The sequence below is a fragment of the Idiotropiscis lumnitzeri genome, chromosome 6, assembly GCF_059441095.1.
Source record: "Idiotropiscis lumnitzeri isolate Australia: NSW breed Sydney's pygmy pipehorse chromosome 6, RoL_Ilum_1.0, whole genome shotgun sequence".
Classification (NCBI taxonomy): domain Eukaryota; kingdom Metazoa; phylum Chordata; class Actinopteri; order Syngnathiformes; family Syngnathidae; genus Idiotropiscis; species Idiotropiscis lumnitzeri.
In genome coordinates, this window is record NC_142396.1 from 19,335,246 (window position 1) to 19,351,154 (window position 15,909).

The following is a 15,909-nucleotide window of genomic DNA, read 5'->3' on the forward strand; positions in this document are numbered from 1 at the left end:
TTTATGCCCGTAGAAGGTCAAAGGCTGCTGATTATTCTCACAAATCAAATAGGCAGGCAGACACTTTTCACTTGTTCCAATTAGTTTGCCGGCAAAGAGACAAGGTCGAAGCAGACAGGATGGCTGAGCGCTACCAAAACAACATATACCACCAAAGTGACGGCGATAGCTATGGGACTTATGGAGAAGGTGAAGGAGGTGGTCACGATGGATATGGTTACCAGGCAGAATACCCTCCCCAGGAAGAGGACGCTGCCAGTGATGCGACTGAAGGACATGATGAAGAAGACCAAATGTATGAAGGAGAATACCAAGGTATTCCACATCCTGATGAGGTGAAGGCTGCAAAGAGAGCTGCAAGGTGAGTCACATGACGATGCACCCACTTGGTGAAACATTGGGCAAACAAACATCATTCTGTGCAATAATACAGAAGAGCATAATATAATGTTGAACAGATTGGAAACTTGGGTCGGACTAAGTGGAAGAATTGAAATGGTTTGCGTCCAACTTGGAGGAAAAGCGTTATTTTTGTGACAGACATTTTGAATCGGATTTAATGGCCATGATGTGGGGTCCTTAAAGGGCCAGCCCTTGGACCCTTTTTGTTCACACTGGATGAACCAAATTTTCCTTAAAACTAAACCAAAGCAAAACTGAGGTAATTGTTTTTGTTAACAAAGATAAATAATAATAAAATTACTATCTGTCTGTATAAAGCCAAAGAACCCATCCAAAATCTTGGGGTGCTGATTTTTTCAGATCTGACTTTCAGCAGTCACATCAAATCAGCAGTTATTCAAATACATTCGACTGACTGATGTCATCGCACAACGGCGAGTATTGTGGCTTGCATACTGTGCATGCAAAATATTAGCGTAATAATACAATAAAAAAAGTGACAAATACTGATTGTTCTGTTTGTGAATGATCACTAATGTCAATGATTTGGAAATGCCCATTCTCTAATAAATTACGTAAGTTAATATTTTGCAGGTAAAGTCCGCGAGCTTGTGACTTACGTCAGCAATACATCAACGCGTGATGACGTCAGTTAGGAAAAGTGGAGTCGAATACATTTGTAACTGTGCTGACCTTTCATGTGTCGAAAGGGAGCACCTTTTAGTCTCGCTTTGACCTGTTGACGTAAACCCACAAAGTTGGACGAAAGGTGGTATAGAGATTAGGAGGTTTGACTTTTTCGAAGAGGGCCCATAATGTTATGTCCTATAAATTGATGTACGAAGTGTGATTTTTCAAGCAAATGCTGTGGCTAAAAAAAAACATGGTCCCTCTGCTTCAGTGAACACTTTATAAAGTTTTTACAGGCCACTTTTTCTGCATTTTTTGTTAGCCTCATTCCAAAGTGGAATAAATAAACATTGACCTTACAATTATACTCAACATACTATAATGACAACATGAAAAGCTCGTGAGAATATATTTATATAAAAATGTGTGAGACTAATTGCTGACAAATGTGCAACAAAGTACCATATTGAGCAAATGCTGTGAACACTCAAGAGTACTTACTGCAAAAACTCCCTGAAATCTCCCGAAACTCTGTCATTGTGGGATGTTGTGTAGCAATGAGGGGATGAAATCAATTGAATCCATTTTGGCTGTAATATAACGCAATATGGAAAAATTGGAGCGCTGTAAACACTAATAATGCTCAGTTGAACTCATGTGAAATTAACGAAGTAACAATTGCAATAGTAAAATCTAGATAGTTTGAAGTATAACATTTTGATGTCTAAATGTGACATCCGGAACCACAGTGTGGAAAGAGTCTTGTTATAGTAACTTGAATATTTATTCTGTCCAATTAACATCATGTATCGTTTTATTGTGAATATGAGCTCAATTGAGTGATTGCACCTTAAGAATTGTTTTGTTTCCCGTGCAATCTTAGGGCGAAATCTCGAGCTGGCGGTGCACTCTCAGAACTTCAGGAGTTATCGGAACAGTATCAGGATATCATGGAAGATTGCGGCCATGGGAAGTTCCAGTGGACGCTCTTCATGGTACTGGGCCTCGCTCTCATGGCTGATGGGGTGGAATGTTTTGTGGTTGCCTTTGTTCTGCCATCTGCCGAAAAGGACCTGTGCCTGTCCAATGCAGAGAAAGGGATGCTGGGTAAGGCTGGCTGACTTACTGATTTCATACTGGCTAACCTGTTATGTTCAGTATACTGTTTGACGTTGTCCACATCCACAATTTAGTGTTGCTGCATTCCAATGTAGTGCTCATTTCGCACAATTTAAACCATTTGTTGGTGTCTTAATTACAAGTTTGTAACAAAATGTCATGTAATAAACCCAGTTACAGTCAACAATTTAATTCGTTTAGGGCCAACATTTCTGATTCGTGCACAAGTCTTGTTTTATATGTGCCTGGTTTTCATACCTTTCAGCTAAGCACATCCTCCCATCCAAACTGCTGACACACCCTTTTAGTCATCTGGAAATATGTGGGGAACCAAGTCCGAGGCTGGCTATAAATCGAGTTTTTTTTTTAATTCTTCATGAAACAAGTGCAATAAAAGTAGATTCATTGGAATACTGTCTTTACGACTGAAAATGTTGGCAATCTATCAAGAGAAAAGCTCTTCCACCGTCTGTTCTATACATTCTATGCAACCTTGCAAACTTTTTTGCGCCATATATTGCCGTTCAGTCAGTTAGAGGCATAGAGGCAAATAAAATCAAATGATTCAAAATCCAACTCACCTTTGCGTCATTACAATGACTGTAGTTGATGGAATTGTGAGCAGCCGTCATGGTCTGTGTTTGTTAATTTTGGTTTACTATTTAGTTTCACGTTTTTCCTGGTTTGGCTCAAATCTGATTGTTTTCACCTGTGCTTGTCGTCTCAGTCCCTCGTGTGAACCAATCAGCTCCCTCAAACCCTTTGTGTCTTGTCCAGGTGTTCCTCGTTGTCTCGTTACTCTGTTTGTATTTACTTCCTTGGATGTTTCCTGTTCTCGTTGGTCCATTGTCGTTGTTCCTGTCGCTGAATACAGTTTGATGCCTTTGCCTTCTTTTTCACCTGGTTCTCCCAGAGGCATCATAAATCTCTTTGTTTGATCCCAATGATTTTAGAACCAACTTTGACAATGCCGTCCATGTTGTTCTTGTCCTTGATGGACAATCTGTTGAAGACAAAGGAAAACATCAACAGACTTTTAATGAGCAATAAAATCCACCTAAAATCCTCACATTGACATTGAAAGAGCTCAGCCTCCTTGTTCCATGTCTCCACCGTGCACCCACTTTGGGTGCACAAGCGCCCTCATTTCAGAGGTGCAAATGAATACAATGAGAGGTTGCAACCTGCCTGCCAATCTTTAAAGCCTCACCTGACATGCATATCATGGTCTCAGCCAATCAGACAAAGTGAAGAGCGGGGCCCTTTTCTGATTGGCTACAGTCCAAATATTCTTGTACTTTTTTTTTTTTTTAACTTAATTGAGTAATCAAAATGGCTAGCACTCTTGATTAGCTGCACAGCTAGAGTTGCTCCTCTTGCCACTCAGGCCGGAAGGAAGTATTTGTGTGTATCTGGTGATTGTATTGATCAGCTTCACGGCTCCTAAGATTGTAATCATGGCGCCGAATAAGCCACATGCCATGTCAAATGCCAAACTAGCCTAAGAAGCGTGATAAATAGGAGCGTATTCAACTTTGCACAGAAAATAGCCTGCACTATAAGAATAAAAGTATATTAATGTTGTATTAATTTTATTTTTAATGTTATTTGTTTTTACAAAAGAGCGCTGAGATTTGAGTTTGACTTTGAGGTTGAGGTTGACACAATAATGTTCTCGCAATTAAATTACAGTGGATGTAATCATTTTTTAAAATCAATTTCGCTTTGCTCACAAGTACAATTCGCTGCAATATGAATTGAAGAAATGAAAATGGTTTATTCTATTTAATTTCTTTAAAATTAATTTTTTATATTGTTATAGTTGTATTGTTAGCTTTAGGTCCTGTGGAGGTGGGGGACGATCCACAAAAGTACAAAGTTGCTATTCAATTGAAGTCACTGATTCACAAAATTGCTCCACACGAAAAAAAAAATAAATAAATAAAATAAGTCTAGGCGCACACTAGGCACGGTTGGGATACCTGCTTAAAGGTGCGTTGATCAAGCTTTTGGATTTATGTACCTTCTTAAATCAGTTTTGGGACAGATTCATTTGATTGAGTGTCAGTAGTGTAGCGAATTGTTTTTGCACTAAATTATGAAATTACCTCCCGAGTCAATTTAGCCAGTGGGCACTGAGGATTCAGAAATGAATCAGCTTGCTGGAATTGCAGACTGTGTCTTTTTTGCTCTGCGTCTCACAGGCTTATTTGTATTCCACAGGTTATGTTGGGCCCACAGGTTAGAAGTGGAAACACATACTTGTTCATCTGACGTTTTTATAATTGTGAGAAGAAATATTTAGCGGGATAAAGGCTGAGCAACCAAACAAACTCCACCGGGGGAGAAGGACTGAGAAATAACAATAAATAGCAGAAGCAACAAGAAAACAAATAGCGGTCAAATGCCGACAGGGGGATACAGAGAGAACTTAAGTGCGTGAATGAATAAGCAGGGCTGTGTATGCGAAAGGGGAAATGGAGACTTGACGTGGAAAAATATGGGTGGAGTAAAAAGAGTGCTGCAGTGCAGCCACCGAGAGCCATTTCATTTGAAGATCAGAATTCTAAATTGGAGTCTATAATTTATATGAAATGTTCTGATGTGTTGTCATTTATTCACTTAACATGTATGCGGCATGAAAAAAAATCATAATATGAATAGTCAGAGGCACAGCTCCCCCCTGTTGTATGACCATCTGCCCACTGGTGGTGTGTACAAGAGTGCTTCTTATGCAACAAATAGATCAAGTGTATTATTTGCACACAATTCTTTGAGTCATTTGAGGAAATGCTGTAATTCCATTCTCCACAGACAATCTCCTTACTTCACACAGATATCAACCTTAAGGTTAGAGCCCATTATATAATCATCTACTTAAAATTCACCGATTTTTTTCTAGAAAGAAGAGTGGAAAAGCACATTTGCGTCAATAGCGTATTTCATACATACGGTAGCTCGGTGTGATTCACATTAATTAAAACTTGAAAAAAAAATAGAAACAAAATGATTTAATACAATATAAAGCGAAGTAAAGAAATAAAAAATATGTTTGCATGCCGCCTCTTGTCCAGTAAGGTGGCCACCTTGAGGACAAACAATGTAAAAATTTGATTTATGCACTACAGTATGTCATTAGTTTTCTGATCAGCCATTGGAAATGTTTTTTTAGCACATCCATGTTTACACACATACAACAAATACACGCTTACAGCAAAGGGCAAGGTTCCCTTCTGAGGTGCAAAAGAAAGTCTCTCAAAATTTCACAAGTGGCTGTGAGTTTGCACTGAGTTTGCAGCGATTTGAAATTTTGAAAAACAGAAGCACAATGTGGCGTTGTCGCAAAGCCAATCAAAATGCATGGAAGTGTTCACATGGGCTAAAAAATCCATTTCTGGGTTGTAAGCGGGCAAGACACAGGTGACACCTCACTCTCCCAAGCGATAGAAAACTAAATAGAATACACACATTGTGTTTTACAAAAATACTTCACAATATTTGAAATGTTCTATGTGCCTGTAGATGCAAAGCTTGCGTTTCAAAATACACATGTGCAGCGTACGTATTGCACCGGTTAAATTCAAATGAATGGGAACAAGCCCCACCTTTCAATATATATCGAAATGTTTCTGAAGCAACTTGCATCTTTCTTGAATGACACTCCATCATTTGATGTATTAAAAAAAGTGAGATGGTACCACTAATTGTATGAAGAACCTCAAAATGCGATAGAGGCTCACACGGTTAGCATCGCAAGGTGCCCTTAGGCTAATTCGCCCAATGTGCATGGCCAACTGTAATTTTTTTGTGATAGTCGGTTTCGGAAGCATCGAGCAGTGTGGAGCTGCCCTTACACTTACAAGCTCTGTGATGCTGCCATGGAGTGATGGAATATTATTAGCCCCTAATATTGACACTTTGAAACAAATTTGGACATTTTGAATTCGGGGTGTCTGGTATTTTTGTTGCTGGTGGTTTAGACCATGGCTGTGTGTTGAGTTATTTTGATACAAACTGTACATTGACTACTTTATATTGTAGCAACATTTCATTTCTTCAGTATTGTCCCATCATAATGCAGTATTTATCAAAAGATTTAAGAGTTATGAGATTGTACAGATTTGACTTTTATTTCTTCACATAGTTTTCTCTGATTGTCATGTGTCAGTTAATCTCAGAGTCATCCACTAAGAAGAGTAAACGTCGCACTCCAAGTGATTATTTTCATTTCTTTGGTTGTCTTTTTGTTTCTGCCATGAATATGTGATATTACATCAAACACGGGGAATTTAACATGCAAAAGTATGTTTAACATAAGCCAAGTCATTGACATTTTATTTACAAAGCACCAATTCAAAACAGATGCTATATCTTGAGGCATTCTACATTTTGATAAGGACTAGAAGCAACAACCCCACATGAGTAGGTGACGGAGGTAAGGAAAAACTCCCTCTCTAACTCAGGTTTATAACACTTGCGTCTCCCTCTGCAGGTCTGATTGTCTTCCTGAGTATGATGGTGGGAGCATTCATATGGGGTGGTCTCGCAGACAAAGTTGGCCGTCGACGCTGTTTGGTTGTGGCCTTAGCTATAGACTGTGTCTTTGTCTTCCTGTCCTCCTTCGCCCAGAGCTACGGCTTCTTCCTCTTCTTCAGGCTGTTGTCAGGCATCGGGTAACTCGTGCATAACGACACACACACACATACACACGCACACGCACCCCCACACGCACACACACGGTACATAGCAACAAACGTTTGTCTTATGTAACACTTGTGTTGTTGCCTCCACATTCAGAGCATTCAGACTTTATTATACACCTCAGAAAATAATGTACAAACAAATAAATAAAACACAGTATAACTATGGCTACATTTACAGTGCAGGGTGTGTTACCGAACTGCTAGGAAAAACAGCTTTGCAGATTCACGGATGATTGTCAGTCGTCTGCCTCCCAAACACTCAATGCTGTTCGAGCAAAGCGCATATTGGGCTTTTGATGATCTACAATTTGAATGTGTGCACATGTGCGATCATGTTGTATAACAAACAACCATTTACATGTTCATATATCCGATTTATCTCCACATAAGCATGAGGCTTATGTTGTGGCATTAAAGACAACACATAGACATTTGACATGTTTGAGGATGAATACCAAACAAACCACAAAACCACATTTAGCAACCTTGCAGTTGATCAACATTTGTCAATATAAAAACTTTAGACTTCTGCACCAATCTCTCCGACTCCTTACAAAAACAACTGAGAATAACTGAATAAAAATGCTCCTCAAGAGAATCATATTATGCAGACTACAAAGCTGCAAGTAGTGAAATTTGCAGCTGAAAACCGAAATTGAGCTGCAGAGAGAAAGTTTGGGGTGAAATGAGAAAATTGTTTGGGACCGGCGAAATCTGTAGCACCATGTTTAGCTTCGACTATGGGAGTGATGGGCATCCATCTCGTCATGGAGTTTGTTAAATGGTCAGTTGTGGAATTACTCGGTGTGGATTGGCGACACCGCCTACTTGACACGTGAACCTTGTCTGTGCTCGCTTAAGCATGTTTGGCATTAAGGTGACAGTAGTCAGTAATGTAATTAAAACAAAAATCCCCCCAACGAACTCATTAACCTTTCATTGGTTAATTAATGAAACTGCATTTCTTGAAGATTTACTTTGTCGTCATATGATGTCGCATATTAAACATTAAATCATTTTTCCTTGCGCAGTGGCGCTCATATCATTTATTTACAGCGCCATATATGCAGTCTGGATTTTCATTGCAGGCACCAGGCACAATGCTTAAGCTCAGAATAACTCAAGTCCACTGGGATTCACACACTCAGAAATCAGGTCACGGCACTGCACAAATGATCCCACCCACAAACAGCTTGCACCACATCAATAAATGTCTTGTAGGTGTAGCTTGTCTGCCATGTCCTGCCTCATTGTACGTGTGCCTTAACCATGGACCTTAGGGTCACCGTACAAATGTCTAGTTTTCTAGTACATTTAGCAGGGTGGATGGATATGAGTGGTTTATTTATAGTATGTAAACTAGTGTAGAGCTTGTGGTCGGCTTTGTAGGCTGGCTTTGTCTCATTTTAGACATACTTTGGAGCTCTAGTCGTAATATTACTGTTTCATCCATCTACTTTTTATACTGCTTATCTTCAATCTCTGAGCTGACTCTGGACAAGTGGAACTAGCCACCAGTTGATCATACGGCACATTCAAGACAATCATTCACATTTACATTTATGTGCAATTGAAAGTCTTCAGTTAGTCAAACATTAAAATTTTGGAGTAGAAGCTGGGGAAGCATATCCAATCAAAGGCAAACTCAAGGCATGAACCGAGTATCAAAGCCGTAACCTCTCGACTGAGAAGCAGACGCTAACCAATTGGCCAACTTTCTCCCACTGCTGATATGAAATAAGAACTTAGAACTAATGATAATAAGCAAAGCTAAAGATACGAGCAAGCTCGCATAAGGTAAAGTAACCAATATACAGGTCCATTCCTTAACACATCCTCATTTGTGCAACTCGCAACATTCACGTTACACATTGTAAGACATAGTCTCAACATGAGCAAGATAAATACAAATATGCATTCTGGTGATTATAAACCTGCAGATATTCAGATTATACTGGAAGACGAGATTGTATTCTTGTGGTCCAAGTGGGCTTTGTTGTTGTTTTCATGATTTGATGTCCATTATTATTTTTAGTCACAGCTTGTGTCTACTTCATACAATTGTATTAAATTGTTTCAATATGAGGAAAAGAATTCTATGTCAATAATTCTTTCAAGCAAGCAGCTGTATAGTTAAAAGAGCCCATCTATTTTTCAGTATCGGTGGCACAGTGCCGATTGTCTACTCGTACTTCTCTGAGTTCCTCCAGATGGAAAAGCGAGGAGAGCATCTTTCCTGGTTATGTATGTTTTGGATGATTGGTGGGATTTATGCCTCTTTCACTGCCTGGGGAATCATTCCCAGATATGGTAAAATCATAATATTTCTATGTACTATGATGACATCTACATATATAGTACAACTTGGCGTCCTATGTCAAGCTCTATAATTTGCATTTGCGTTTGTATTTTGCGTAGGTTGGGGTTTCAGTATGGGCACAGAGTTCCAGTTCCACAGTTGGAGGTTATTTGTTCTGGTTGCAGCTCTTCCTGCCATCGCCTCGTTGGTCGGACTAACATTCATGCCTGAGAGTCCTCGCTTCTTGCTTGAGGTGAGACTGCCACCACGTTTGCTCACTTTTACAAAGTTTATCACGTTGTTGTCTTTTTTTCAGTGCAGCCATCGGTATGACTTGAATATTCAACTAAAAACATAATGCAACTCAGTAATGGGCAATAATAGTAGGTCAAATTAAATACACAGGCATATTGAATATGTCCGGGCATCTTTTTTATCTTGCATTGATTTAATAAACTCCAACTGTGGACGCAATGCGCGGAATTGGTGTTAAAATTGTGATCTTGTCTGGGGCAGAATGCCAAGCACGATGAAGCTTGGATGATTCTGAAGCAGGTGCACGACACCAACTGGAGAGCAAAAGGACAGCCGGAAAAAGTCTTCACCGTGAGTAAATACTGTAATGATCCAACAGAGGTGATCCAAGAAATATACAGAAAGTCCACTTGACTGTTATAGCTAAAATCAACATTAAAGGAGAAGTCAACCCAAAAAACATCTTCGCAATAAAATATTCACTTGTCAAAACGTGGCATTCTGATGAATGCAGGAAGTTCTCATTTTATGAATGAGTTCCGTTCCTATGCTGGTTGATGTAACCTGAATTTCCATGTGCGTTGGAATGAACCCTTTAATACTCTCAAAATCTCAAAATAAATATCCAAATACATGTTTTTATACGTCATGTTCATAAAATTAATTAAAATAAGAAAACAAGACTGTACTATCCAACAGTGCAGAGAAGTGGGGCATATGCTTCCCCAGGACCACACATGAAAGTGGCCCTAGTCAAATTTGAAAAAGTTGTAATTGAGCCGTTCAGACTGTCATAAAAAAACAAACAAAAAAAAAAAAAACAGATACAGGTCGCACACGGGTAAAAAAATTCCGGTATCGGGGTATCTGTGACTGGTATGGGCCGCTGTTGTGTGTCCCAAACAAATGCTATTTTCTTCCCTCAGTGAAATTTAAGAGTTTCACTGCCTTTGAGTTAGACCACACACACGCCTTCCCTTGGCACAAAAGAAAATGCAAATTATTCCAATGACTGAAAAGTGTCAGTTCAATGTGTATGATGCACAAACTCATAAAAAAAGCCCCTGACAGTTAAATAAATCTATAAATCACATTCAATATTTTTCTCAAATATGATCATAGTCATAGTTACATTCAGTCAGGTTGAAGTTTTTGAATAATTTTAATGATGAAACGGAACCCTTTTTGGAGGAAAAAATTGCATCAGTCATTATAATTCTCATGTCGGCCTTGAATATTCTAACACATCTGGAGGGCATCATTTGCAACCGTTTTATTTAAATGGATAACATTGTAGCATTTACATGGAATTAGCCTCAGATGAAGTGAGGAAGACCAAATATCTTTTTGTTTCAGAGTTGGTGATATCATGAACACCCTTCATGAGCATCTGTAAGGGCTCAAAAGTTTGGTTTCCTCTTTAAAAGTTGCTTTTAATTTAAGACTTTTCAACTGACACCATTTGAGATGTAGAATTTTCATTGGTCGTTGGACAAAGATAAGATTCTTAAATCTCCTTTACCTTTTTAGGTGACGCACATCAAGGCTCCAAAGACAGCAGAGGACGAGTTAATTGAGATTCAAAGTGCTACAGGAACAGCCGTACAACGCTGGGCTGTCCGCTCACTAAATCTCTGTAAACTGGTATGTACATCACACCAAGTAAAGTTCCTTTGAATATATTTTCAATTTAAGATAGAGTACAGATTCAAATGACAAATGCATCACGTTTCACAACCTTACATTGCTGCTCTGGCCTAATGTAGACCTTCCCAAGTAGACAATGGGTCTCGTTCTTTAGCAGCCAGTCTTTCCATGATTACGGTCCTCTAAAAAAGTAACATTATTACTTTAATCATTTATTTATATTAAAAGCAGCTGAGTTACTAATTACTAATTATAGCCCAGCAAGCCAAACGCAATTTGTTTCTACATGGAAAAAAAATAGGTTTGAACAGCTCACCCTCTACACCGTGGCTCAGACCAATAGAAAATGAACTGTGCAAATTTCATTATTTGCTGTAAAGTATTCTTTGTGAGCAACGGCACTCGACCGGCGGTGGAAGTTCGTCCTCAAAACATTCAAAATCATGTTTTCTCTTGATATTTTGCTCAACTGTAGAATTGGGTGTAACTGGGCATTTGGGCTGGCGGCGCGGTGATTAGTAAGATGGCCTCACTGTGCAGAGGTCGTGGGATTGATTCCGGCCTTCTTGTGTGGAGCTTGCATGTTCTCCCTGTGCCTGCGTTGGTTTCCTCTGGCTTCCTCCCATATTAAAAACGTATACAGTGTTTCATTATTATTATTATTATTATTTTTTTTTTACATTTGTAGTCAGGTCACTGATGGTGTAGTGGTACGTTCGCCTGAGTTGTGTGCGGGCTGTGTGGGTTCAGTTCCCACTCAGTGACGATGTCTATGTCTCCCCTGTGACTGGCTGGCGACCAGTTCAGGGTGTAGTGCGCCTTTCGCCCATAGTCAGCTGGGATAGGCTCCAGCACCCTCCCGTGACCCTGTACAGTATAAGCGGTATGGATGATGACTTGACATTTTTAGTCATTCCTTTTTTGTCCAGGAAAAAGAAAAAAAAACTGTGTATTGGAAACTTTCTTTTTTTTTTTTGTAGATCAAAATTAAGTACTCTTCTTGATATTTAACTATGGTGTAGATTTGGTAGATAGTGTCGCTATCACCGACATCAATGTATGTGTTCCTCGTGTCTCTTCGAGCAGCTGTGTACCTCCAGCACTGTGTTGCTACTAACGAGTCATGTAATTTGATTGCAGTTCTTATTCTTTCTTCTTTTCAAGTGCGTCTTTCTAGTATCAGATCATTTTACGTTGATTAAAGCAGCCTTTTCAATGAACATTTACTAAAGAATCTAGTTTTTTGTATTCATATTTATAGTATTATTTTCAAAACGGTGGTCCAAAAGCAAAAGAAAACTTGACTCATTCTTGGATCTTCATTAATTTTTGCTTTGCGTGTTTTGTGTACTGCATCCTGTAATTTAATTTGGGAATTAATAAAAATGATTGATATTTTTATTATAAAATTTTATTAGTTTCTGTGTTTAGCAATGACACTAACTTTTTGAAAGTAGAATAAAGATTAAGAAAGCTATAAATATTCTGGGGCCATCTCTCATGACTTAAAACTTCCGCGCATTGCTGAGATGTGCCCAACGGATGGCCTTTTTGTCGGGAAATCTATTTTTGCCGACTGGAGCTTGAATTTTGATGAATGAATTAATGAATTGGCCAACAAGCCAAGTGAACCTTTGACCTGCACGGAAATTTACATACGACTACGAATATTGAGCAACACGTGTCAGTCCCATGATGGATCTCGTGATCAGTGATCACTCATCTTTCACCATACATCATCTTTTTAATTAGTTTCATTTGATGTAGATTCTCTGTAATATGTATTTGTGTTTGGTCCTAGGTTCTAAAGAACGTAGCATCGCTCTTTTCTGCTGAGCTGAGGTTTGCTACACTCTTTATGGCCATCATCTGGTTCTGCATGGCTTTCAGGTTTGCTCACAGTGTCACCCACTGTATAGAAAACGTCCCTGTCATTGCATTTCAAACATTTGCTTTTTTTTTTTTTTTTTTGCGGCACTACTTTGTTACAGCTACTATGGCCTATCTGTGTGGTTCCCAGACATGATCAAGCACCTTCAATATGAGGAGTATGAGTCGAGAGTTAAGGTAATGGAATCGCTGCTCTGCATTCATTGATCTGTTTGGTGTACCTCTTGTGTGGGAGCCTTCGCGAACGAGATGTAGCATCACAACGTAAATGTGGAATTTCAACATCTCATTGTCATGTAACTTTTTCTGTAGCGTGTAACAGACTGTATATTCTATGGCATATCAAGGTTTTGATTTGTATAAATCACATATCCCTTCTATGAAATGTTAAGTTGTGACCAACTTGTAATACTTGACTCAGAGATATAGATTGACTGTATAAATCTGATTTGATTTGACCAGTTCATGAATATTTGCATTTGGCTGAAGTTGTTTCTGTCTACAGATATTCCACAAAGAGAAAGTGGAAAACTTCCATTTCAACTTTTCTTTAGAGAATCAGGTCCATAAAGAAGGGGAATACATCCATGACAAGTAGGTGCCTCTTTCTCATTCTCTCAAGTTGATTACTCCACATTTATATGAATTGACATTTTAACAAAGTCACAAGGTTACTAAATTGATATCAAAATATTAAATTGTTGTACATTCGGAACTACTTCACCTTCTCTTCACAGCCCTACTCAGTGAAAGTACTATAAATCAACTTAATGGGCAGCGTATGCTTCTGTATTGTGAACGTGGTCAGGGTTCTATGCCTTCTAATTTAATAAGCATCCTAAGCACCTTGTGCCAAGTACAGGGTTAATGCAACATATCAATCATTTCATTTGTTGTTATCACAAAGTGCATGCTGTGCTGTATGTCAAACATTGGCTATATGTTAGTTACTATTCATTTTGCATTTGCATATATGAATGCCCAAATGCTTGAGTTGTGAAGATGATAAACCTCAGGAGCTTTCGGCCAAGGCATCATTTAAGTGCCGGATACTGACACTTTGTACAGTGCATTTCGAATAGATCAATAAACTGCTGCTTCATGCTACAGACCTTATGAAGCATCCAGCTATTTACTATATAATTCACACCTGAATTAGTTATAATTCATCGTTTCTTGGTAGATTTTCCACTCATTGGACTTTTTGCACATAATCTACGACATTGATCTTTTCTGGTTTAGAAATATGTTAATCTACACGCGGTGTTCACACTAATCAGTAGAGACATACATCTTCTTAAGTCATCTTTCAAGAATGAGCACACAAACCTCGACTGTTTATATTTCGGATATTTAACTAAGCTAAAGTCGTGTCAGCTCTCAGGAGGCAGACGGCGGCTGGCAGCGGGCTGGCATGCTTCACGGTTCCTCATTCTCATATAAATCAGCCACGGAGAGGTTAATCTCCGTTTTTGGACATTATAAGCAATGATTTCCAATGGAGTTTGTAATCGGTCCCTTTAATGACTCACCGAATTCTGGAGACAGGGGAGAGTGGCATGGCCATATTCCTCATTAAAAGAAGGCGTTTTTCAAGTTGTCACTTATTTCCAAATTTCTCCAAAATGAATGCATAAAAAAAGAAAATGACAACTAATTTCAGATTCCTGATCAATACATATATATATATATATATATATATATATATATATATATATATATATATAGTGAAAAATGGGCCATCGTGGCTGGAGCGATATTTTAAGATGTATTCCTTGTTTACAGCCAATGACATGAACGATAAGTCATTATTCTTCCTCACTATGTTTCCGTTTCCTAAAGGTTATCAATATAACCCTAAACAATCCCGGACAGTGATAAAATATGTGTGTAGTGATGTTAGTATGAACATTTGTAGTAACTGAAGCAGAAAATATCTAACATTGTGTTCTGTTCTGTGTGTACTGAGGTTCTAGTTGATTTTTAATGTGCTTAGATTATTACTATCAATTAAAGACAGGTGTGTAATGCTTAACATTATGGATAGCTTTTCCCCATCTTGCATTACACAGAATCAAATGACGTCATCGCAATCTTTTTAATCCAAAAGTAGAATTTACTTTTTCTTTAAGGATGTCTTTTTCGCCTTTTAATTGAATGACACGAAAGTGTTCGGGAAAGCAGATTGTGGGACAGATCAACGTCATTTGTACGTAATCTTGAGTTCAACATTGCTGGGAAATTTGTTTGTATCTTAAACTGCATTCATTTTAGATGGCGATATTCACATTAGAAACACAGCAATGTTGATTTATGATTATGATTTTATGTTTTAAGTTAAAATTGTCATATTGCACCAAACTGGAAAATGTATTAACCATATACTGTATATCCACAACAGATACAATACGATGTCATGGCGTTGTGTGCCAAGAGCCCGATTTGACTTTAATGCATCGATCAGACTCGGTTCAATGGAAATACATCTTTACTTTTGGTCTTTAGCACAAAATATTTCATTCATGATCGAAGGCGGTCAACACTAGGTACATTAATACTAACTAGGTTTACATTACAATCGAGTGGTCACGAATGGGCGAGCTGTATAAAGTGTAAGTGCCTGAGAGACTGTTCTGGCAATCAATGAAAATATTTGTTATGAAATGTTTTCATTTGTTGTTTGGATACTTACAATGAGATGCAGAACTGTAGAGGGACATTAATCATGTCAATTAATCAAGTGACATCATCAGCCATAGCAAATAGAATCAGGACTCAATTCAGGGAAGTAATCCATTTTCAGTCATTTGAATTTACATCACCAATTTTGTGTCATTCATTTTTCCTACAAATATAAATTTATCTAAAGTGAAAATATAGAATTTTGTTGCTGCTAGGCTTTAAATCATCTGTACATGACTATGTTTAATGACATTAAACCAAGTTTTCAGTATACAGTATGTG

The 15,909-nt window shown here is 38.3% G+C and overlaps 1 protein-coding gene across 1 annotated transcript in view; it reads left to right on the forward strand.

Moving 5' to 3' along the window:
- Positions 1 to 15,909, forward strand: part of LOC148335516 (synaptic vesicle glycoprotein 2B-like) — a 22,395-nt gene continuing 6,486 nt past the window's right edge. Inside the window, exons 1-10 of the mRNA XM_088298703.1 lie at positions 1 to 361; positions 1,916 to 2,139; positions 6,644 to 6,824; positions 9,013 to 9,164; positions 9,273 to 9,406; positions 9,670 to 9,759; positions 10,939 to 11,052; positions 12,857 to 12,945; positions 13,047 to 13,122; positions 13,451 to 13,539. Coding sequence (XP_088154829.1) covers positions 120 to 361; positions 1,916 to 2,139; positions 6,644 to 6,824; positions 9,013 to 9,164; positions 9,273 to 9,406; positions 9,670 to 9,759; positions 10,939 to 11,052; positions 12,857 to 12,945; positions 13,047 to 13,122; positions 13,451 to 13,539 — 1,391 coding nt within the window. The 5' untranslated portion in view covers positions 1 to 119. The remainder of the gene's footprint in view (positions 362 to 1,915; positions 2,140 to 6,643; positions 6,825 to 9,012; positions 9,165 to 9,272; positions 9,407 to 9,669; positions 9,760 to 10,938; positions 11,053 to 12,856; positions 12,946 to 13,046; positions 13,123 to 13,450; positions 13,540 to 15,909) is intronic.